The sequence below is a fragment of the Elephantulus edwardii genome, unplaced genomic scaffold (assembly GCF_000299155.1).
Source record: "Elephantulus edwardii isolate Elephantulus edwardi_28Jun2011 unplaced genomic scaffold, EleEdw1.0 scaffold00092, whole genome shotgun sequence".
NCBI classification, from domain to species: domain Eukaryota; kingdom Metazoa; phylum Chordata; class Mammalia; order Macroscelidea; family Macroscelididae; genus Elephantulus; species Elephantulus edwardii.
Window position 1 is genome coordinate 11,888,009 of NW_006399842.1, and position 25,307 is coordinate 11,913,315.

General features: G+C 44.2%; 1 protein-coding gene across 3 annotated transcripts in view; it reads left to right on the top strand.

The window, feature by feature from the left end:
- Positions 1–10,843: 10,843 nt before the first annotated feature.
- Positions 10,844–25,307, top strand: part of DFNB31 (deafness, autosomal recessive 31) — a 131,586-nt gene continuing 117,122 nt past the window's right edge. For 2 of the 3 annotated variants that reach the window (XM_006890713.1, XM_006890714.1), the window contains exon 1: positions 11,223–11,840. In XM_006890713.1, the coding sequence (XP_006890775.1) occupies positions 11,223–11,840 (618 nt within the window). Of the gene's footprint in view, positions 10,868–11,177; positions 11,841–25,307 lie in introns of those variants that run through there. The other variant, XM_006890715.1, reaches the window with a different exon arrangement.

Below are 25,307 nucleotides of genomic sequence, written 5' to 3' on the forward strand. Positions count from 1 at the left end.
AACAGACATAATTCACTCTGTCCAAAGCCATTACCATAGAGATATAAAGATAGAGGACAGCAAAGAAGGGACTTGGCTAACAGGAAAAGAGGGTCTCAAAAGCCACTTTCATTTTCATAACAACCACTTGAAGATTGAAGTTTAAAGAAAAAAAAACCCTCAATGCTTGCTAGAACCTTGTGATGACAAGGAGGGATGACGGGGGGGAACACAGAAAAATTGCTCTGTATACTACTACTACCACCACCATATGATGATAGACACATGTTGTTAGGTGTCATCAAATTGAGTATTATTCAAAGTGATCCTATGAACAACAGATCTGAACCATGTTTTGTCCTGCGCCATCCTCATAATTTCTGACATACTTAAGCCCATTGCTACAGTCACTGTGTCAATCCATTTGGTTGAGAGTCTTCCTTTCTTTTGCTGATGCTCTAACTTCCCAAGCATGATTTTCCTTTCCAAGCAATAGCCTCTTCTAGAAACATGCCCAAGGTATAGGAGACAAAGCTATATCATCTTTGCCTCCAATGAGCACTCTGATTGCACTTTATTCAAGATCTATCTGTTTGTTCTTTTGGCAATCCATGCGATATTCAGTACTCTTCTCCAGCACTACGGCTCAAAGGTATCAATTCTTCTGTCATCCTTATTCATTGTCCAGCTCTCAGATGCATAGCAAGTGACTGAAAAGACCATGGCCTGAATCAGGCACAACTTTGTCTTCAAATTTACATCATTGCTCCACAGTAATTTGGAAAGGACATTTACAATGGAATTGACCAGTGCAATACATCTCTTTATCTCTTGACTGCTGGCACCAACGGTGTTAATTATGGATCCAAGTAAGATGAAATGTTGACAATTTCATTTTTTTCCCTCCATCTATCACGATGTTCCCTATTGGTCCAGTGGTGAGTAGTTTTACTTCCTTAATGTTGAGATACAATCCATATTGAAGGCTATATTTTTTGATCTTCTGCAGAAAGTGCTTCAAGTCTTTCACACTTTAAGCAAGCAAGGTTGTGTCATCTGCATAACATAGTTTGTTGGTGAGTCTTCCTCCAATTCTGATACTATATGCCTCTTCAGAGTCCAGCTTCTTGAATGACTTGCTCAACATACAGATTGAATAGATATGGAGAAAGGATACAACGCTGATGTACATCTTTCTTAATTTTGAAGCATCAGTGTTGCTTTGTTCTGTTTGCATAACAGCCTCTTGGTCCAGGTCCAGGTTTCGTATGATCACAGTTAAGGGTTCTGGGATTACCGTTCTTGTCAATGTTGCTATAATTTCTTATGATCCACAGTCAAATGCCTTAGCATAGTAAATAAAGCACAAATAGATATTTTTTCGGCATTCTCTTCTTTCAAACAGGATCCATCTGTCATCAGTAATGGTATCACAGCCTCTTCTAAAGTCAGCCTGAACTTTTGGTAGTTCTCTATGTATTGTCATAGCCATTTTTTGGACGATCTTCAGCAATATTTTGTTTGCATGTGATATTAATGATACTGTTTGATAATTCTCACATTCTGTTGGAACACTTTTCTTGGGAATGGGAAGAACCATTGATCTCTTCCAATGAGTCTGCTGGGCAGCTGTCCTCCAAACGCCCTGATATAGACTGGTGAGCACATCCAGGGCTAGCACTGTTAGTTGAAACACATTAATTGATATCCCATCAATTCCTAGGGCCTTAGTTTTTGCCAATGACTTCAGTGCAGGTTGCACTTCTTCTTTCCATTGGTCCTTGGTCATATGGTACTTCCTGGAATCTTTCAGTGTTGGTCAATTATTTTTGATACAATGAGTCTATGCATTCCTTCCATCTTCTTTTAAGGCTTTCTGAATCAATCAAAATTTTGCCCAAAGTATCTCTCAGTGTTGCAAATGAAGGACTGCATTTGTTTCTCAGTTCTTTCAGCTTAAGAAATGCTGAGTGAGTTCTTTCTTTTTTATTCTGTGGCCCCTGTTCTCTGCATATTCCATTTTAATATTTTGCTTTGTCTTCTTGAGATGTCCTTTGAAATCTTTTGTTTAGCTCTTTTATTTTACCATCTCTTCTCTTTGTTTTGTCTTCTTGATGCAGTAGTACAATCTTCAGAGTCTCTTTTGACTTCCATTTTCTTTCTTTATCCTTTTTCCTCTATGTAATGACATTTTGCTATCTTCATGGATGATAACCTTGATGCCATCTCACAACTCATCTGGTCTTCAGCCATTGGTGATCAATGTTTCAAACCGATTCTAAAAATTATTTTTAAATGCAAGTGGAATATACTCAGCATCATATATTGGTTCTCATGGACTTGTTTTAATTTCCATCAGTCTCTATTTGAACTTGCATGTGAGTAATTAATTATCTGTTTCACAGTTTGCACCTGGCCTGGTTTTGATTGCTGATATTAAGCTTCTCCAATGAGTCCTTCCACAAATGCAGTGATTCCTATGTAATCCATCAGGTGAGATCCATGTGTAAAGTCAATGTGTCTATCGTGGTTTATAAAAAAATGTATTTGTGACGAATAAATTACTGAGCATACAAATTTCGATCATTCAATTTCCAGTTTCCTTTCTGGGACGAAGTCCATGCTTTCCGACTACTATTCCATCTGCATTGTTTTCAACTTTTTCATTCCAGTCACCAGTTATCATTAATACACCTTGATTGTAGGTTTGTTTGGTCAATTTATGACTACAAAGTTTGGTAAAAATCTTCAATTTCCTCCTCTTTGGATTTAGTTATTGGCTCATATATTTGAATAATAGTTACATTCATAGATCTTCCTTGTATCTATATGCAGAGTATCCTATTACTCACAACATTTCACTTTAAGATAGAGCTTAAAATTGTCCTTTTAACTATGAACACAACCAACACCCTTCTTCCTCTGTTTTTCACTCCCTGCACAGTATGAGATTTTTCTGATTCAAAGTGGCCATTGCCAGTCCATCTCATCTCACTAATGCCTAGCACATTTAATATTTTTACATCTAGCTTTCCTACATCTATACTTTGTACATTCCATGTTCCCAGTATTAAATGTTTGCAGCTGTTTTTCTTAATTTTGATTAACTTCCAGTTTGAGCTCTGCCTCTAATATTATATCTATCAGTGTTCTTCTGTTGTTCACAGGGTTTTCAGAGGTCTGCTATTTCAGACAGAGATGGCCAATCCTATACCCCAGCCTGTCTTAATCTGGGAGCTCTGCTGAAACCTGTCCGCCATGATTGGCCTTTCTGACATGTAGTACAGTAGTGGCAAAGCTTTCAGCATCAAAACAACCCACAAGTTACCCCAGTACAACAAACTGACGGACAAGTGCTGGACTAATAAAAGCAAATGATAAACAAGCAAACATATACACACTTAAACTATAATTAGCAATTTGCATTTCCCCCATCCACAAACAAAAGTGTTGTTACCCCTAAAAGCAAATCAGTCACCGAATACATAGCTCTATCCATTTGTGACAACCCACAGAGCTGTGTAACACAGAGCAACCTTGATGTAAGCAATGAACTTCAGTTAATAATAATGTGTCAACATTGGTTCATTAATCATAGCAAACACATTGCATAAGTGCAGTGTGTTAATAATAGGAGACGCATGCAGGCAGCAGAAGGGGCATTTGTGAACTTTCTGTATCATCTGCAGACTTTTTCTGTAAACTCAAAACTACTCTGAAAATATAAATTTTTTACTAAAGAAATAAAAACATGTTCTTAAAGATCAAGGGAGGAAATGAGACAATCATACAGATATCTCTTGTGGCTTCTTTGGCATCAAGTTGGAACTGACCCATAGCTGAACCTCCAACAGGTTTTCAGAGGCAGTTAATCACATGGGGAGAGATTGCGCATCCTTCTCCTACAGAGCAGCTGGTGGTCTTGAACTGTGTGCCTTTGGGATTGCAACTCAGCTTCTTGCTACTAAGCTACCAGAGTGCACACGTGCTCTCTCTCTCTCTCTCTGTACACACACACACGCACACACACACACACACTCAAATCCTTCTCTTTTATTCCAAATCACAGAGACCCTATAGGGCAGAGTAGAACTGCTTCATTGGGTTTCTAAGGATTTAAACTTTTATAGAAAGAGACAGACTGCCATGTCTTTCTCCAGTGAAACAGCTGGTGGGTTCAGACTTTCAACCTATTGATTAACAGCCAAACACTTTAACCAGTGCCCCAGTATTGTCATTATCATTAAACACCTTTGTGTCAATCGCTATTCATAGTGGCCCTATGAACTACGGATCTGAACCTTGCCCTATCCTGTGTCATCTTCCCCATCTCTGATATGATATCATTATTACAGAATTACTGTTATCATGTTAATCCATCTCCCTGTAAGCCTGCCTTCCTTTCACTGTCTCCACCTTTCCAAGCATGATGTCTTTTTCCAAGGACTGACCACTCCTAACAATGTGCACAAAGTTTGTGAAATGAAATTTCACCATCCTTGCCTCTAAGGCAGCACCCTAGTTGCATTTTCACCGAAACATATTGGTTTGTTCTTTTGGCAGTCCCTGGGATATTTAATATTCTTCTCCACACTGGGACTCCATTAGCCCGAGCTTGTCTGTAGAACAATTATGCTGTAGTGCTGAGGGGAGTGCTGAGCCCAGAGGAGCAGATACCAGATTGGAAAGCCTTGCCTGGCAACCTCACCTTGGAGGTCACAATGTGTCTACCCAATGCACAATTATTTGAGTCACATCATTGATACAAGAGCTCTGACTATCATCTCTAGAATGTCAGAGACATTGGAGGTCTTATTCCTGCTGAATCCCTAGGGTGGCTGAACAGAAGAGTGTGCAATTTTTTTTTCCTGCGATTGATTCAGTGACTGGGGTTATGGGGGTAGGTGTGTCAGAGACAATATGATTGACACAGGATAGAGCAGGGCTTAGGAATGTTGTACCCTCGAAAGCACATAACAACAACAAGAACAATTGTGGCACTCGTCTGTCAATTTGCTGTATTGAGATAATCTGGGTTTCCTGTGATGCTAAACCTTGTATCATTGCGGGGCGGGGGTCAAATGCCATAAAGGCTGCCCATGGTGGACAGTGTTTAGTGGAGCTCCCAGTTTAAGAAAGGTTTGGAAGCAGTAGTAGCATCCATTTCCTAAACAACATGCCTCTGGGAACTATGAACTTGGAGAAACGATGTTATTTACAGAAAGGCTTAAGGCCTTTTTTCATAGTGTTGCTATGAGTCATGCTCAACTCGACAGCAATCAACAACTTGTGGCATAGACAGTAGCATGTTGTGCTGTTACCTGAAATGCTTCTCAGTTTCAGAAGTTCAAGTCCAACAACAGCTCCATTTGAGAAAGATGGAACGTTTCCACCTGTCAAGATTTACAGGCTCCATAACTCAATGGCGATTCTCTAAGAGTCAAAACCAAGTTGAAGAGTGAGTGAGCGATGTAAATTTTGAACGATGAATGAACTGAATGGTTGTCCCAGTTAACCGTGCTGATGTGTGCATGGCAAGGATGTTTTCCTTGGGGGCTTTCTAATCTGAACCAAGCTAGTGTGTGGAGGGAGTGTCTCAGTGTAACTGATACATAATCCTCTGATTAAGGAAGCTCTTACAGACTTCCCAGCAATCGGATTATAGCACAGCATGCTCAATAAGGTCACTTCCACTGCTCTGCCTCTTTCTAGCCCAAAGTTGGCTCCCTGCAGTGTAATATTGCTATCATTATAGTTTGCTATTTCCCCCAAAGCAGTGTAAGTCGGTATCAATTCCATCTGTTGTTATACAAGTTGCAAATGAGGACTTATAGCAGATTTCAGGGCTCTTAATGGTATGGATTTTGGGGACACCACCTCATAGTCCAGACTTTTAGTATCTCCATCTCTCAGAAGGGGCAATGGTACATGTTTCATAGGAATGTTGTGACAATGGACAGACGTGATTCCTGTCAACTGCTGGTTTTTGTTGAATCTAAGGAATCAATCCTGACTCATAGCAGCCCCAGGTGACAAAGCAGAACTGCCCCGTGGGTTTTTCTAGGCAGCAAGCTTCACAGAACCAGGTCATCAGATCCTTCTCCTGTGAAGCAAGTAAAATCACCAAACCTTTCAGTTAACAGCTGAGTGCTTGACCATTGTGCCACCAAGACTCCTGTAAAGAATTCATTTTACAATTATCTATAGCCAAAGAGCCTGGACCACCATCACCAGACTGTAATAAGACAACAACCTAACAGCTCAGCTCCTGAGGGCTTGCTCTGATCTGTGGGATCACCATGAGCTGTAATCAACTCAGTGGCCACTGGGTCAGTTCTTGTTTTGTTTTTTTATTGTGTGCTGGTTATTGGGTATTCTTAACATAGGTAAATAAGCAATTATCCCTGCTTTTGGTGGACCCTTTTACCAAGAAGTCAAGCATATGGGAGCGCCTATTTTGTACTAACCATTGTACTAGTAAGTATTTTGCATACATGAGCTCAATTAATATTTGCCATAAAATCAATAACAGCACCATCGTCATAATTTTCTAGGTAAGAGAACTCATGTACAAAAGCCTTCTGTGAAGTACACAAGGTCACACAGATAGCAAGCAGTGGTAGGATTTGAACCTTGAGATCAGCACTAGTTTCTTAACACACTTCTAGCACCAACATCACATGATTCCCTGTGATCACAAGACAGACTGCTTGTGGATTATAATCAGGCCACGATAAATACCCGTGTTTCTCTTTTTCTGATGTATTGGTGCTTTCTCTTTTTCTTACCTCTTATCTCGCTGTACTGCCATCAATATTGCCTGTATCATCTACCAGTCATAGAGGTGAATGATTTTCTTTTTTCTGCTGATGCTATCCTCACTGACATAGCAGGAAAGAGACAGGCTGTGGTCCTGGAGCAGACGTGATCATTTCAGCTGCTTAACATCCTTCTCCTTGGGATCCAAAGCTAGGAAAGGCCTCCAGAGACTTTACATCCAAAAGCTTTGGATCTCCTGCTCTCCTCCTTCTCCACTTAGACCAGGAACTTCTGAGGCCCTCAAAGCCCTCCAGCCCCATCTCATTTAATGATGTCTTCTTTATTAAATCTTTGCTCATTCTTTCCACCATAAAAGGAGAATTCAACCCTAGGGAGCATTTAAATATGAGGTTTGTTTGAACTTAGGAAATTCCCAATCCAGTGTTCTAGAGAAAACGTGGTACTCATTTACGACTTTTTAGCATCTCCCAACCAGGCAAGCAAAAGGCAAAATATGACATGGTCAACAGTAATAACTCTGGAGGCCAACTACTAAGGTTCAAATCTCAGCTTTTTCATGAATTTGCTCTGCAACGTCAATATGTAAGTTTCCTGTTTTGGTTTCCCGTCTGTTTTATGGGGATGATGATGAGAATCATAATAGTGGGAAGGGGGCACTGAGAGAGTTTAAATTCCAAAAGCATTTAAAACAATGCTTGGTACTCCATGAAAATTAGCTGTGGTTTTCTATGGATCCCACGGGAAATGCATTTCAAACTAATTTCTATTGCCTTCTAAGGATGCAAGCCAGTGGCTAAGAGGGAAGGAAGGAAGATTAAAATGACGGTGAGAGGTTTTTCAAGATTAAAACGAAGAAACGGAACCAACAACTTTATGACACTCTTTGAGTTGCAATACACCTTCATTTACTGCACAAGACTTGGTGCTTGTAACTGTCCTCAGGGGAACAGGAAGGTGTAAAAAGCCCCATTTTATGGACGAGAATAACAGTTTCTACTTCAGCACCAGAATACAGCTCAAAACGTTGCCTCTTGGTTAAAACAAACATACACACATATAAGAACAACAACTACAACAAAAATCAGTACAAGACAAGCAAATCTAAACTAAATATGATTCACTCTCCTTGTCCACCTTTTCAATTGCTCCAGTGAGTTCAAGTTTAAAGGATTATCCTAGTGAAAGAACACCAATTCTTCAGATTAAAAAACAATTATCAACAACCACAAAAAGCTTTGGCAGAAAAAGCAAAGCCAAGCCTGCAGCAAACAGAAGTGAATCATATTTTCTTTCTGAAGAGGGCAGTGTGCCGGCTAAAACCACATTTTCTCCCTGTTCCAGATTTCCTTCTGGATTTTGCAGGCTCAAGGCAGACAGATCAGCCCTCAGGAGCCCAGGCATCTTGGGTTGCCAAGGGCTTATGTCTGATTGACAAACACATCTTCAGACATGAAATAGGACTCTTGGAGTTTGAGCACAGTTACACACCGCCTGTTGTGCGAGGGGGGAAAAGTGCAAACTGATCCTAAGGTGATAATGCTAAATGAATGGGAGGAACCCCGATGATTTCTCTTCATGCTCTCTCACTGTGCTGCCCTTCCAAGTCAGCCTCTAGAAAATGAATCAATAGCATGGCATCCAGATGTTCTCCAGTCTGTAGAAGAAAGTGTTTCTTATTCTGCTGAGATGGGGCCAACCTGGTTTCCTGCCTAAAGCAAAATACCTTTTCACAAATATCCTTTGCACAGAAATAAAATGTTAGGAATAGAGATCTTAGCTCCTGAGATACATTTATCAAATCAATCGGAGTAATTATAATTAGAACACAAATTAAGTGAAAGCAAAGCATGAAATACATTTGCAGAAAACCTGAACTGCATGCAATTAAGCTCTCCTTGGTGGTATTTTGAGGTATGATGTTAATTTATTTTAGGGGTGAGGGAGATTTATTTTCTTAAGGTTTCTTAAGGTTTGCTTAGTTGCATCAAAGGTGTCAAGGACAGGAAAAAGGGAGGAATAAAGAGACACATTGTTAATTGAATTTAGAGCTGTAAACCAGATGCCCAATTTAACTGGTTTTTAAAATCTTTCCTCCAGGCACACCCTCACGTATATTCATTGGGTACTAATTTAACTGAGGTCTAGATACAGAAAATGGGAAGAGTTGAAAATGTTTAGAGAAAGTCTGGTTTCAATGTCTAGTCTCAATTTTTTTAATACATTTGGCTAACAATGTTGAAAATTCTCCCTTGATCTCCACTTCCCAGAGTCAAATATATCCGTTCTCCTTAGGGACCTTCAGCTCAGATGTCAGGCTTTGGAAAGTGATTCCTCTCTTCTCCCCTAGTCCTGAGTGTTCTCAGCTACATAGCATTTATCATGCTAAGTTTTAATGGTGTATTTACCTATGTGGCTTTCCTCTCCACAAGATCAGAGATTTTATCTCTTGCCTGGGTCTCCACTGTTTAGCACACAACCTTGCACAGAAAAAATGCTTGGAAAATGTTGCATGAACAATGAGCATATATGTAAGTGAATGAATGAGACTTTACTACTTCCTTAGTGCAAATGAAGGCTTGAACACCCAAGCCACTCACGGAACAAGTGCAATCTGGTCTTTAGGCTTTGGCTAAATTGCATTTGTTTTATTTAATAGGGCCAAATCTAGCCTTCTGGGTCCAGCTCAAACCTCCTCCCAATAACACCTAGAGGAGGAGTATAACATCTACAGATAGAAGTCAGCTGGCTTGGCAATGGCAACTCCAAACTTTTTCACAGAAGATCTGAGAAGAAACACTTGATTTATTTGGAAGGGATGCTTGTGTGGGGTTGTGGTGGTGGTGGTGATGGGGTGAGACAACGGCCAAGAGACTCCTGCGAAAGTTACCTTTGCATAAATGAACAAGGCCTTTTTACTTAGGTTGTATTTTGAGGATGAAATTAAGTGCTGAGAAGCACTAGGCCTTGATGTGATGTTGCTAGTATTTCCTCATTTTGTCTTGAAGTGCAAAGTCCCAGATTCCCCCTGTAAGTCCCCCCCATATATTTATACAATTTTATAAACTGAGATACTTACAGATTCAGAGAGCTCTTATGTATCCTTCACCTAGTTTCCCCCAATGTTCTTTTATAACTAGATATAGTACATCACAATGAGAGCATTGACATTGATACAAGCCACCCACCTTATTCAGATTTCACCAGTTTTCCATGTTCTCATTTACGTGTTTGCTTGTGTGTCTGTGTGTGTTTGCGCACACACCTTTTTATTTCTGAAAACAACACTCTTCCCCTACTGGAGCCTGGGCCAGGTCTGATCTATCCCTGCAAAGGTGTTAGCTCCACAACACCAGCTTAGCTTACACTGGGACTGTGGAATTTTTATGCTCCGTTGCTTATGGTAGGGGCCCTTGAACTTACACGTGCTAGGGGCAAAGAGTTGTGTTTTAAGGCACAGAACCAAGTTTGCAGTGTCCAGCATTTCGGAGGAAAGAAGTTGGTTATTTTTGTCCACAATTGTAAACGATCTGGCTGACTAATTGCGCCGAGGCGATGCTGATGCACATGCTCCGATCGCGGAGAAGCTTTTGAGTCTTTATCCATGTCCCACCGGGGCCGGAGAAGTTAGGAGGGTGGTCTTGCAGTGCCCCCAAGTCTTCCACACCTACCCCCTCTTTCTCCCCTCTCTTCCCCAAGGCTGGACTGTTTCACCCCGTCTCCAGGCAACCGCCAGGCGCGAGGCGGGACGTCATTTCCTGAAGAGCCCGCGGGGGGAAGGGGGTGGGGAGGGGGAGGGGTGAGGGGGCGGGACCAAGGCTGGGCTGGCGGCGGAGACGGCGTCGGAACTCGCTGGAAGACGCTGCCCGGGGCGGCTCAACAGTTCGTAAAGTCCGCGCTTGCGGCCGCGCGGCTCCGTCTGCGCCCCTTCGGCGCAGGGGCGCGGGGGTCCCCGGGCGGCTGCATTCCCCGGCTGCCCCGACATGCCCCGCACCCTCTGCTGGACACTCGCGCGGCTCCAGCGGCTGCGGTTTGGGGGGCTCCGGGAGTAGAGCGCCCCCTCCCACTTCTGACTTTGGGGTCCCCCAGCCCAAGAAGAACGAGCAGTCCGGCTGGGGGAGCCCCAGGCATGGTGTGACGGGGCGGTCAGCTTTGCTGCGTCCCCAGCCACCCGTCGTCTTTGTGCCCTCCAGAATGTAGCCGCTGTCTCCGCACACCTCGGGCTCCAGCCGCCGACTTTGCGTCCTTGGGACTCCGCTGTCGCTTCTGCGATCTCCAGCCCCTCGGGACGCTAAGCGGTGATCTCCACCAACCCCCGGGATCCAGACTCTGTCTCGCGCCCCTCCAACCCAGACTCCAGCCGCCGTCTCCACGTTCCCGCGGAGATCAAGCTGCCGTGCCTGTGGCCGCGAGCGCAGCAGCCGTCCCTTCGCGCGCCCCAAGTCCGCCCGGGCCTCGGCGGGGAGATGAACGCGCAGCTAGACGGCCTCTCGGTGAGCTCGTCTTCCACCGGCTCGCTGGGCTTGGCGGCCGGGCCGGGCGGCGGCGGGGGCTCGGGGCTGCGGCTGCTGTCGGCCAACGTGCGCCAGCTGCACCAGGCGCTGACCGCGCTGCTGAGCGAGGCGGAGCGGGAGCAGTTCACCCATTGCCTGAACGCGTACCACGCGCGCCGCAACGTCTTCGACCTGGTGCGCACCCTGCGGGTCCTGTTGGACAGCCCGGTCAAGCGGCGCCTGCTGCCCATGCTGCGCCTGGTCATCCCGCGCTCCGACCAGCTGCTCTTTGACCAGTACACTGCCGAGGGCCTCTACTTGCCGGCTACCGCCCCCTACAGGCAGCCCACCTGGGGCGGCCCCGACGGCGCGGGGCCAGGAGAGGTGCGCCTGGTGAGCCTGCGGCGCGCCAAGGCCCATGAGGGCTTGGGCTTCAGTATCCGCGGCGGCTCGGAGCACGGCGTTGGAATCTATGTGTCCCTAGTGGAGCCGGGCTCTCTGGCCGAGAAGGAAGGGCTGCGGGTCGGGGACCAGATTCTGCGCGTCAATGACAAGTCTCTTGCCCGGGTTACCCACGCCGAGGCTGTTAAGGTAGGGCTGTGGTTTCGAGGACTGGCAGAGTGCACGCCTCCTTGGGCTCATCTCTAACCTCTCTGGACCACATTTTATTTAACTTTAAAACACGACCATCTTCTTTATCCACCAAAAATAGCACTGAGGATAGAGAGAGTAGAAAACAGATTTGGATTTTACTCTCTTCGAGCTTAAAGACAGAGCTGTGGAAGACAAGCTAGCAAAATAATCAGCAAGTATGTGAGTACTGAGTGTGGAGAGAGTGGGTTCTTAGAAGTGTTAAAAGAAAAATGCATGCTCGGTATGTAACGAGTGGTCTCCCGCTTGCTGCTGTTCTAATTTTTATTATCCTCTAGGCTTTTAGCCCTGGAAGTTTTCCTGGTTCTGAAGAGCTGGGCTGGGAGAGGGTGTTTGGGTGTTAGGTAGCGCTCTGACCTGGCTTGGCTATGAAGAGGATGTGTAACCTGGGACAGTTGGTCCGCTCGCTACAGACCTTCCGTTCTCCACTTGAAAAATGGGGCAGTAGGACCAGATAAGTGGTACCTAACCTTTTCATGGATGAGGCCCCCTGCATTGAATGTCAGAAAAAAAAAAATTCCCAACCCCCATGAGAGCAGTTGGACTTTTTGTGTATGTTACTTGGGAAGGGCAATCTCATCATATTCTAGGAGTTCCGCATAAGTTAAGGGAATGTGCACGTTTGCCAGGCTTGAGACCTAGGGCAAGTTGAGAGTCTGAGATGGACAGTTTTCCATTTATAAATGGATTCTGCACATCCCTCCTTCCTTCACTCTCATCGGGTGGAAGAAGTGAAGAGTTTTGGGGGGGAAATACAGTGAGTGACACAGGCTTTGCTTGTGTGGGGGAAGACGTTCCCAGGGACTTGAGTGACCTGTGACCCAGCTTCTACCTCCTCATACTCCTGCTTCTTCCCCATCCTCCTAAGTGAGGTGTCCTGACTTCAGAATGCTGGGCATGGGTGAGTAGTAGGGGCCTTTGTGCCAGTTATTGTGTTCTTAACTCCTTGACTGGACCTGAGACACTTCCATCTCATCTCTGACCTTGGCTTTCCTCATTCATTTTTCAGCTCCTCAGTCCTTCTGCAGACACCCTCCAAAGATTCTAGAAAATTCCTTGCAGCTTTCAGAAGAAGACAGATTAGTTTATATTGTTGGAAGGCACAGCAAGCAGATCTCACCATGGGTTTCCATGTCCTAGTCGGCCTCCCTGCCTCCTCCTTCTTGCTTTATCTAACATTACATATATTTATAAAGAAATAGTCCATTAACCTTAGTCCTAAAAGATAGGGAGTTCTCTGATGATAAATTAGTACTCTAAAGATTCTTGATCCAAATGGTGATTTATATACATTTGAACTCAATTTTAGTAGCAATTTAAAAAGACTCAAGTGACTTAATCATCGCAAGATGATAGACTTTGGAAGGGCTGACAGGTAACCCAGACATTAAAAATAATGACTCCCCTTTCCGTTCCCAGTCTGGACTCAGCCATGCGGTAAGGGGCCAGCCATTAAATCTGTGAGTTCCAGTTTGCCAGCAGGCCCTCTTGTGCTGCCTGTTCCCCACAATTTGCTGGCTAGCTCTCTGCTCCTCTCTCTGAACCTCCTGGAATCATATACCTTGTACTCTTAGTAACACAAAATCATGCCAGGCCTTACCTCACATATTTACTCTTGCTGCTTCTAGAGTCAAACCTAAGCTCTTCATACGTACATAGTTTTGAAGACTGAGAACAAATACTTGCCACCTAAAGGAGAGGCTGGTAAGAACAGAAATACAGAAGTGTCCTTGGAGTGTGGACCGAGTGGCCCTTTTGGCCCCTGACTGTCATTTTTCTCCCAGAGGCCTCTGCTCGGGCAGACAGAGCACCTGCCTCAAGTTTGCTTCTCATCTCATCCAACCAGCCTCAGGCACAGAACCTGCTCAGGATGAACCTGCCTTGGCCCTCCAAGAGCAACAGGCAAATGAGTGCTGCCTCGTGTCATCTTAACCCCAGAGGAAAAAAGGGACAGGCTTTCAGTGTGTGGAATTTAAAACGGAGGAGGCGGAACTTAAGTCTCTGAGGCTACTGTGCTTCAGGGTAGCACCATGGGAAGATATTTTCAGGGACAATTTGAAAGAACAAGTAGAGAGCTGTTGAGACATTTCCACAAAATTCAGAGACTTAAGAAATCCATTAAGCCAGACCTCTTATCTCCACTGGGTGCACGTTGCCCCTAACCAGCATAGCCAGCATTTCTCCGCAAGAGCTCATTTATGAGCGGCAGTGCTGTAGGGCACAGTGTCTGGAATTTTATGGTAAAGGTGACCAGTTCAGTTATGTTTCCTGTGTTTGCTTGATGGCTTTCCATCTCCTGTCCCCATAGTGGGCCCTACTGTCATAACTCCTGACAGAGGTGCTGGTAGGAAAAGATTTCCCTGATACATTTGTCTTCCTGCCTCTTAAGTCATCTCAGGAATCAAAGGTTTTAAAGGATGAATTTCTTGAAGGCCACTTTATTATTGTGGGGTTGTTTGGGGTTTTTTTTTATTTTAAAAAAGTGAATTGGTTTTGAGATGTCAGTATATTTGTGCATCTTGTTATTGTTGCTGTATATCATAGAGTCAGAACCATCCAGTAGCTGACCGACCCTCTTTTGGTTTTTCAGAGGCATCAGCTAATAGCAAGAGAGGAGATTGCCTGTCCTCCCACGGAGCAGCTTGTGGATTCGAACCACTAGGCCACCAGATATCTGTCTGTCTGTCTCTCTCTCTCTCTCTGTGTGTGTGTGTGGTGTGTGGAGAGAGAGAGAGCTCATGTATATTAGTTGTGCAGTCATTTTAGATTTATGGAAAAGGTGCAAAGATAATGAAGAGTTTCCTATCTACATTACCAAAACCCAACCAAATCCCACTGCTGTTGTGTTGATTCTGACTTATTAGGGTTTCTGAGGTTGTAATCTTTAGAAATGCACACTGCCACATTTTTCTCCTGTGGAGGGGCTGGTAGGTTCAAACTGCCAATCTTTTGGTTAGTAGTCCACTGTCATATAACCATGGTACTTTTGGTTAAGAAACTGGCACTGATAATACATTATTGTTTGTTGAACTTAAGATGTAATGTGAATTTTACCAGTTTCCCCCCTGCAGCCCCTTTTTCAGTTCCAGAATACCACACTGCATTCTGTAAAAGATGGGGTTTTGGAATGTAGAGCTTTGCTTTTTATTTTGCAAGTAAAGGGGAGGAGTACAGGTTCTCTTAGTATTCCTAAAGAAGAGACTGATTGATAGATGGGTGTGTGTGTAAGAGAGAGAAAGAAACAGTGACAGATTATATAATAGAGATTTTTATGAACCAGAAAGGATCACCTCTTCCCATTGAACAGCTCTTTAAAGAGGATTTTTCAAAATACAAAGTTTACTCCTCTCTCCAATAAATCAAGCATCATTTGTTACCCTAAATAGTTTAGTGGCGAGTATATCTGATGTCTGGTGGGGTTCCCATTGCTCTATTGAAGCCTGTTTGCTAAATCAGCAGTGACAGATCCAGATAAGGCACGCCATTTACTACTTTTAATTATGGTAAAACCTTTGATTCTTGGGGGTGAAAAATCTATCTTGAATGAACAGGAGCCAAACTAACAATAAAACTTAGACCTTTGAAAGTATTTCTAGCCAAAACCTCTTGAAAAATTAGCCAAGGCGGCTACAGACCACAGTACTGCATTGGTTTGCTCTATGTATGTGTTCACTGTGTGACCTTGAGTGAGTCCCCCTCTACGTCCAGGATGCATGGGCTATATCATGCCCTTTTCAGCTGTGACAGTCTGTGATTATGCAAGATTATGTGCTGCACAGGAGATTAGAAAATGGAATCTGATGCTGGGTGTTTTGATGGTTCTTTGGAGATTGATTTTATTTAAGGCAGAGGAGAGAAAGTTGGCTAAGGATTGGAAGATGAGAATCTTGACCCTGTTGAATAACCTCCTACTAATACAAGAAATTGATGGGTTACACACTGCACTGATGACAACTTGAAGGCTGTCCCTCGACCCAGCACCCTCAACCCTGATGCTGTTCTTGGGCAAATGTGAGAACAGCTGTCTGAATCTGGCACAAACAGCGCTGTCCTGGGTGCACTCAGAATGGAGTTCACTTCCCTGATTGCTTTTCTCACTTCCTTGATTCTGTGGGTCGCAGAATACAGGGTGTCCAGGTGCTGCCGATACGTGTGTCTCCGTGTGTGTGTGTGTGTGTGTGTGTGTGTGTGTGTGTGTTTCATCCTATTAAAAAGGAAATGGCTTCATTACAGTCTCAGCATTCCCTTGGGTAAATCCAAGGAGCATGTTAGCATTTGAAACGTTCCTGAAGTTAAAAACAGTTGCCGACCCTTTCATTTAATTAGCGTTCTCACAGCCTCGCTCTCTTTGTATATAATAACCCTGGAAGAATCTGTCCATATTAATATAACTCATTATATTCGGTCCGGCAGGTTCTAAATGACACATTTGTCATTTCCCCACTGTACATGGTTAGCTGAAGCCATTACAATTTATTACCACTTCCAACTTTGTATCTGAAACACAGCTTCTCCCACTGGTCTCATTCCTGCATTTCAATTTGGAAACAGTGGGCAGTGCATTCATGGGTATGCACAGACCTTCCTCTGGCCCTGGATTCTTTCCTGGGTCCTGTGAGCTTTGCCAGCAAAGGATGTTGAAAGCTCACTATTAATAAGCCCTTTATTGAATAGAATTTTGGTTGCTGCATATCCAGACAAGTCTGATGCTGTTCGCTGAGTTCATTTCTTTAATTTAGTCCTGTAATTTGGCACAAGCCTTTGTAGAAAGAAAAAAAATCTTGCAATTGACTGTTTACTCTTAAGATCAAAACAACATTTTGTAGAATAGAAAGAAAGCAATTTAATTTTTTAAGACTTGATATCTTTATAGAAGACTCCTGGGTTTAAGGAGATCGAGAGTCGTCCTCCTTGCTTTATATTTGTACTTTCCCTCTGCTGACGAACCTGGTGTTGTTTATTACCTGCCATAGATTCATCATTTGGATGGAGCTGCAAAGAGTGGCTGCTTTAACCCTAACCAATGAGAGTTTGTGTTTGTTGTTGCTTCCTGTCTCTGCCCGCCTGCAGGCACTCAGTCCACAGCCTGGCGGCGGCACCTGTCAAGTGCGCACAGCTCCCCCTGTCTGCTCACGTGAGCGCACACGCACGTCTCAAAAGCCTAATCCCACCCCTCCCTTGCAAAAGGCTGTGCGCTGAAGCCAGGGGGATTAGGCTCCCATTGACTTTCTAGCAAGGTTCTTTAATGACCTGAAAGGGCACTTGGTTTCCACTGCTTGAAAATATATTAGACTAGACCTTAGCAAGGAACAGAGAATCTTATTACAAGGAATGGCATTTGGTGGCTTTGCCGACTGGAGGCTGAAATACAAATCTTTTAAAACCACTTTGTTTTTTTCCTTTCTAAACCTCAAGCAAGAATTTGATGTTAATGCCAAGCTCACACAGACATCTGTGGGTGGTGATGCTTTTTAGGATTTCTGAGCTGCAGGTGGAGCCATGGTAGTGTAGTGTTTAAAGAGCTCTTCTGCTAATCAAAAAATCACCAGTTTGAATCCTCCAGCCACTCCTCTGGGAAGTTTAAATAGTTTCTCTGCGATGATTACAGGGCAGTTCCTCTCTGTCCTGCAGAATTTTATGGATTGGGCTCCACTTTTCAGTGACAGTAGACTTGATTGTAGTTTTTTGTTTGTTTTTTCTAGAGGCTACAGACTTTTTTTTTTTTTTAATAGTGTGAACCTTGGGAGCGGCACAAAGATTAGGAATCAAACTCCATGCTTTTCCTGTGTCAGCTGCACATAGGCCATTTGAGCAGCTCTGGTAGCATAGTGGTAAAAAGTTGCACTGCAGTCCCTAAGGCACGCAGTTCGAATCCACCAGCTCCTCAGCAGAAGGATGGGTATTCTCTTGTGCAATTAACTGCATTTGAAAGCCCACTGGAGGGTCAGCAATGGATTGATTCCAGCTCTATGGTACACAACAACAATAGAACTCTGTGATTTGTTTCTCTTCTGCCCCCTTTAGACAAGCTCTGAGGAACTTTGTTTTGCTTGCTCACACATCTTGGGCACCTCAAGCTGTGCCTGGCATGGCTTGTTAGGCACCATGAGCTGATTCTGAGTGGGGCCTTAATAAGTCTTCCCTGAATGAATATAATCATCTTGCTCTTACTCTAATGCTGGTGAGTTTAGGATCCTTGGTTCCTGAGTATGATAATCTGAAACAAACAAATAAAAACCAACCCCCCAAAAAATGCCTATTACAATGTAACAGACTCTGGGTGGGAAAATCTGAATAAAAATTTAAGATTTAGAGTCTGCTCTACCTGAAATCTTACCGTGTGGCCTTGGGAAGTCACTTGACATTGCTAAACCTTAGTGTTTAATTTAGTGACCTTGACCTCTTTTTCCCAGGATGGGTTGGTGGTAGGGATTAAATGTTAACTTGCCATTCCAGTTTCAGCAAAAGCCTGCTTAAAAAAAAATAAATGTAGTGCTTCGGTGGGCAATAGCATCTCATCTCTATAGTTCAGTTTCACCCTATGCTCAATGTTCATTGCCATGGTGTTGGAACTGACTCATAGTTGACCCTCCTGCAGATTTTTAGAGACTGTAAATCTCATGGAAGAACTCTTCCCATTTTTTTTTCCTGAGGAGCCGCTAGTGGATTTGAACCTCTAGAGGTTCGTCTTTAAGGTTATCTGTGGAGCTCACCACACACTACACCACCAGAGCTCCCTAATTCACCCAGTGGGACCCTTCAGTTATTTCACAAGGAACTTGGCTCTTAATTTTAAAATCACCTTCTTAGAGGATGGGTTATTTCTGCAGCCTGTGCCTGTGATTCTAAAATAGACTCATTTATGCATTCTGAAGCAATCAATGAGCCCATTTGGGGTGAGATATATCTTCGAGCTTTTTGTTTTTAAAAACACTGTTCGGTTTTGAGTAGCTGCAACATTTCAGGTGAAGGGCAGGTTGCTGCTAATCAGACTGACGTTTAAAAACAGCTTTTCATTCTCTACTGAGAATGCATAAATGGATTGATATTTTTCTTTTCCAGTCTCAACTTGTTTGCCTCCTTCCCCCTCTGAGAATTTGTGTTCCTTGTCTTAAATTGGCTGTGGTTTTGCTTCAGCTGGCAGCCACTTGCGTGGTTATTTTTCCTCTCTACCTGAGTTTTCGTAATATCAGCATCCTTTCAACTTTGAATGCAAAGCAAATATATCAGCCTTCTGTAAACAAGTCCTGAGATGTCCTCTTTAATGGATTCTCAAGTTGTAGGCTGCGGGATGGAAGGACAGAATGAAATTGCTTTAAAGAGGGTGCTTCCAGATTACCCAGATTGGGGGTGGGGATGGGGGGGTTATAAGCGCTAACAAAAAATTGCTTGAGAATGAACAAGGACTCCAAGCAGATCAGCCACGCTGAGGTTAGAGAAGCTCCTCCTCCAACATTTATCCACACAGATTTGGCCAGAGAGGTGGGCTCTCTTGCCCCTGTCCTCAGTTATTTTGTAGCAGGATTCCAGGTGTGCAAGGTCAACTGATATATCGGAATAATCTAAAGAGAAGAAGTCTGTACCCCTGGGATTGGAATTGCTTTTGGAGATAGTCTTGGGTTCAAATACTAGTGGTGTTACTTAACTGTGACCTTGCTGTTCCATACCTCAATTCCCCCTTCACAAACCTGGCTAGTGGACAGGCCATTGTCCTCATTGCACGGTGGAAGGTTTGCAAAAACAGCCATGAGAGTCCTGTTGAAACCACAGTAAGAAACCGTGTTGTGTTCCACCTTTGTTTGGCGTAGAAAGTCTTCGATTACGCCTATTTGGTTACCACCCCCCCCCCAAAAGTACTATTGGAAGAAAATACTAGGACTCAGAGTCTTTTGTGATCTGTCGGAACTGTTTGAATTGCAGAGTCATTTACTAAATGTAGTCAATATTCCCATGTAGCCAGAGTTTCTTTAAAAATGTAATTGCTCCTATTTGGATTTTGGCATCTGCATTCTCTCCTTCCAGCAGTAATAAAGCCCGCTGGTTGAATGGGATTGTGTCCCTACCCCCGTTTCTAATTTATTGTGGCATCGTAGAAATGTGAGGTGACAGACAGACAACACAGCACAAGGTGTGGTGATGTCAGGAGATCTTACGGAAGGTCACCTGGATGAGGCTGTGTCCCCATCTTCTTCCCCAACATCCAGCCTTAATGGGCTCCCCGGGGGCCCTGATGAGAAATGAGAGGAGGTAGTTGTTTCCAGAGCCCATTAAAGCAGTTAATGCAGGTGGAAGTGGTGATTTGATAACATGGGCATCTGCACTTTTAAAAAATCCCGTCATTTATTGGCACCGTATCTGAAATGGGGTGCTGAGTTTCATTAAGAGGTTCTGAGTGAAAAGAAAAATCAGTTCAGCTATCAGAGTTTAAAGGGTCCTGGTGGCAGAAGTGGTTAAAAATTTGACTGCTAACTGAAAGGCCAGCAGTTCAAACTCTCTAGGTGGATGTTTGAAGATGTAGTTGCCTGCTTCTGAAAGATTGGAAATCCTGTGGGACAGTTTACTTTGTCCTTTCCGGTTTCTGTGAGTCCTAATTGACTCCACAGCACTGGGCTTGGCTTTGTGTTTTCAGAGTTGAACCTTCGGGATAGGCTGGGCAGCTTCTGCTTGGCAGTGTGAAGGAGGGAGGCTTCCTTTTGCCTTTTTCCTTCTCCTGGGTGGGATGGAAGAAATCCCTGGGTGATGCAGCCGATTAAGTGCTTGACCACTCACCAGAAGGGTGGTGGTTCCTGCCCACCCAGAAGCACCTCTGGGTGGCAATCTACTGTCTGAGTGACGGCCCTGTAAACCCTGTGGGTGCAGTTCTGCTGTGTACACATGGGGTGCATTGACTTCTGGTTTTGGTCAGGAATGGTGGATGTAGGTGGTTTTTTGAGGTGGGTCTTTTCTTAATCCTGTCTGACTGGCTTTCTCTTCTTTCTCCATCTCACTCGAACTTACTGCTGCTGTGTCATAACTAACTGTTAATTGACCTCCAGTGGGTTTTTGGAGGCTGTAAATCACATGAGAGGAGATTGCCCGTCTTCGTAGGGACACCTAAACCTTCCCCAGATTTCCCTCAGTTCTCTTGACCCTCCCTCTTTCCCGCTCCTCATCCAAAAGCCTTCCTATCCCTTGGGGATCTTGGAGCCCCAGCGAGGGCAGCCTCTCCACCCTGATTCTCTGAGCATGCGTCAAATCACTCTCACCTTTACTGCCCACCATTGTCATCGCCTGTGGTCCCTGTCAGGGTTGGTCTGCCTTTCTCTGCATTCTGGAGGCAGGGACAGCTTCCTGAATCTCTGTGCCCTGTGCTGAAGTTGGCGTCTGGGGCAGAGGCCAAGCTCCTCAGTCTGACTTCAAGTTGCTCATGAGCTGATGTTTTCTTCCCCCCATCATGAGTCCTTTTCTCTGGCTGTCTCCCACATGGAGCCTGTGCTAGGCCAAACACACAGCATACCTCCTCAGACAGGAGGCTTTGTTTTTCTCTACTCATCTAGTTCTGACTCGACAACAGTAAGTTTGAGTGAGATGGAGAAGATGAAGGAGAAAACCAGAGAAGAAGAAAATGGCAAGAGTCTCATTGAGCCTGAGCCCTGTAAGGTGGATGCGTCTCAGGGCATCAGACCAGCCAGCCCACCTGCCTGCCCACTGCATGCAGTCCCCATCTGTCACCCTCTCCCTGATTCACTCAGTACGGGGTCTACTTCCTTCTCGTCATCCAGAGAGAAGATGGTTCCTTGAGATAAATTTTATTTGATGTCTTTAAAATCCCAAACTCACTTTCATCTAGTTGATTCTCATAGTCACCCTATAGGACAGAATCTCTCCCCCCGTAGGCCTCCTAAGATCTTTATGGGAACAGATGGCCTCATCATCCTCTTGAAGAGATGTTAGTGGTTTCAAACGGTTGACCTTTTTGTTAGTGCCTCAGTGCCTAACCCAACCATCAGGGCTCATTGCTTATTGAATAATAACAGACTTCATATTAAGGTTTCACTATGCGCCAGGGATTTTTCTCAATACTCTAAGCATATAAATGCATTTAAACCTTACAGCAGCCCTATGAGATTCCCTGTTTGCTTCCTTTTGGAGAGTTGCAGATTCTGTCATTTTCCTGTTGCCACAAAGCTATAAAGTGGTAAACCCAGGATTTAAACCCAGGCTTTGTTGATGAGAGACTGTTTCCTTAACTCCCAGCTGCAAAAGAGAGATGGCATCTCCTGACACCTTAGTCTGGTTCTGAAACTAGGCTCTCTGGGCTCGAATCACATTGTGACTTTGAACAGATTTCTTAACCTCGTTGATCTTCTTTAACCCTCTTTAATTAAATGATTATGTGAGTAATAATAGGGCAGGCAAATTGCTTAAATGCTCAGTTCAGTTTCTTTGTGTCAGAAGTAGGGATGCTGATGGTTAGAACAGATAGTGTATAACCCTGCACGTCTTGATTTGAGCAATTGTTATTTGCTGTGTTCAGACCCTTGCATAGGGGTCTGTTTCCTTCTCTTCCCGCTTTGTCACTGTGATTCTGATTCACGGTGACCTCTGTCAGACACAAGATGCTGCCACACTTGGAATTCTGGGTGCACTAATGAATGTCACCACCATTGAGGGTCTTCTGCATGCTGCCAGAGCCCTGCTAAGGGCTTTGCGTGGATTCCCACTGACCCTTCCGTGAAGCCCAAGGGCTTCACATGCACCCTCCCCCTGACCCTTCACTGAGTGGGAGAGAATCTGAGAATCAGGGAGAGGCAGTGACAAGCTGTAGATCTGCAGATGTTGGGAGCTAGAACTGAGATTTGAGCCCAGGTCTTAATGCCTCTAAAGCCCTTGCAACTGTGCTTGGCTGCTTCTGAGAAACTTGAGTGACAGCCCAGGCAGAGCCTGGCAAGGCAGGGGTCCTGCAAACGGCCATCTCTTCCTTGATTTGATGGCTATTTGTTGAGAAACCTCTTTGGGAACTAGAAAAGGCAGGCAGCAGTCACTCTGCCCTTTCCTGGGCAAAGCTGTGTGCAGTTTATGGGACTTGAGGGACATGACGGCCACTGGGCACTCTTCCTTCATTTTCCCCTTCTCCTTCTTGACGTTCTCTGACCTTTACTAGATTTTCATGGTGTGGTGTACATTGCCTGCGGAAGAAGCCGAATCAGTGACGAGGGCCACAACTCCTGTTGGGAAGGAAAGCCACTGGCCTGTGAAATCATGTCATCAAATGGCTGAATTGCTAGATTGGTCTACACTGCAGTAAAGGCAGGCAGAACTACAAAGATATAAAGATATAAAGACAGTTTATCAAGGGCTTATGGAAAAGGCTGGAGGTCCTTAGCCCTCTCACTTGTGAGACAAGCTAAAGGGCCAGGTAGTTTTGTTGTAGGAAAAATGAAAAGTGTGGGAATCTGCTGACGACTCTCATATGTATCTGTCTCTACCCTGAGCCCCTCCTGAGTAGTGTAAAAACGGTTCATGCCCTTGGTTGCTAACAGAAGGTGGGAAGTTTGAGTCTACCTAACAAAGGCCTAGTGATGTGCTTCAGAAAAATTAGACATTGAAAACCCTTTGGAGCAAGGTTCTACCCTGACATCAGTGGAGTTGCTATGAGTTATAATCCACCCAGTGGGAACAGGCAGCTGAACATAAGCACGCACACACATACACGCTTATTTAATTTTCTAAGACATATGGGCTCAATTTAGAAACCTTGGAAAGCTCAGAAAAGCAGAGAGAAAATAAAACAGAAATCACTGGCAATCCCTGTCCACTCAGCAGTAATCACCACTGGCCATCTACTTCAAGTCTCATCGGTACTTTGTATGTAAATGTATCTTCGGGACAAAACTCCTGCCCTGAGCATGGTTATCTGGCCTCATTCTTTCACCAAGCACTGTCTTGTGATAATCTATCCCCTCCCTTGATAAATGTTCCTAGAACCTGATGTTTAATGACTGCATGATATATCATAGTAGAGAGGTCCATGATTTATTTCACTAATTTCTTATTGTTGGGAAGTTTGTTTTTTAATATTATCCATATTGCTTTGTACATCCCCTTACATTAATCTTGGAGCACCTCTCTTAATAATTCCTTGGGCTGTCTTTTTAGACGTGGTATTGGCTCAGAGGACTGGCGTATTTTTAAGGCTTTTGTAACTGTTGCCAAATTGCTCTTCAGAAAGAGGTGTTTTGATTTCTTTTAAAATATTTTATTGTCATTTGAATGAAAGTTTATAGAGCACATTAGTTTTCTCTTCAACAGTTTATACACCTTTCATTTCTTGATGTGAGTTGCAAACCCCTCAATTTATCAACACTCTTTCCACTTACTTCCTGCCTGGGTTTCCTCACTTCTCTTTGTCCTTTTTTACTGCCCCTTCCTGCTTCCTGACCTTTGTTTTTGGGCAAATGCTGTGCTTTCTGTGTGTGTGTGGTTGATTATTCTGAGGAGTACTTTCCTCCAGGGGTTACTGTTCACTTTATAGGCCTGTCTATTGTTGGCTGAAAGGTGATCCCTGGGGGTGGGCTCAGTGCCAGGTTTGAAGGGTGTCTAAGGGCCAGAGGCTTAGGAATCCATGGTCTCTGTCAGGCCATTAAGTCTGGTCTTTTTTATGATTGTGAGTTTCGTTCTGCATTTTTCTCCCACTCTGTCCAGGATCTTCTGTTGTCCCATCAGAGTGGTAGTCCAGCACCATCTGCTTCTTCGATCTCAGCCTGTGGACGCTGTGACTCCTGTGGTCTGTGAGCCTGTGGACTAATTGTTTCCTAGGGTTTTGGATTTCCTCCACTCTTCTTTCCTCGAAATGTGAGAGACCGATAGTTTCCTCTTAGATGGTCTAATGCAAGCTTTGAAGACCCCAGTCATTATGAGTGTGGGTTGTTTTGGTTTTGTTTTTGTTTCTTTGTTTGTTTTAGTCACTCTGCATTAGGGAGATCTGGGAGCCTAGTCTGTAGAGAGTTGTACTGCCAAACCAAAGGTGGAACCTCTCTGGTGATCAAAATACCAGGAGCTGCAGGAAGAAGGATGGGGAGTCTTCTCCTGTGTGATTTATTGCCCCTAAAACCCCACTGGAGGGTCATCTATGAGTCGGTTCCCAATTAGCAGTAATAAGAGTTTTTAATTCTACCAACATTAGCAATGCACGAGATTCCTTGTCTTTCCCAGCCTTACTAGGTGTTGATTAAACATCACTTTTGCCAACCTGATGTTGTTGTTGTTGTTATGTGCCGTTGAGTCACTTGCGACTCATAGCGACCCTATGTACAGCAGCCCCAAACTCTGGTCTGTCCTCTGCCAATCGCACTGTCTCTGACACTCCCATCCCAATTATCCCAGTAACTGAATCAATCCACCTCATAGAGGGCCTTCCTCTCCTGC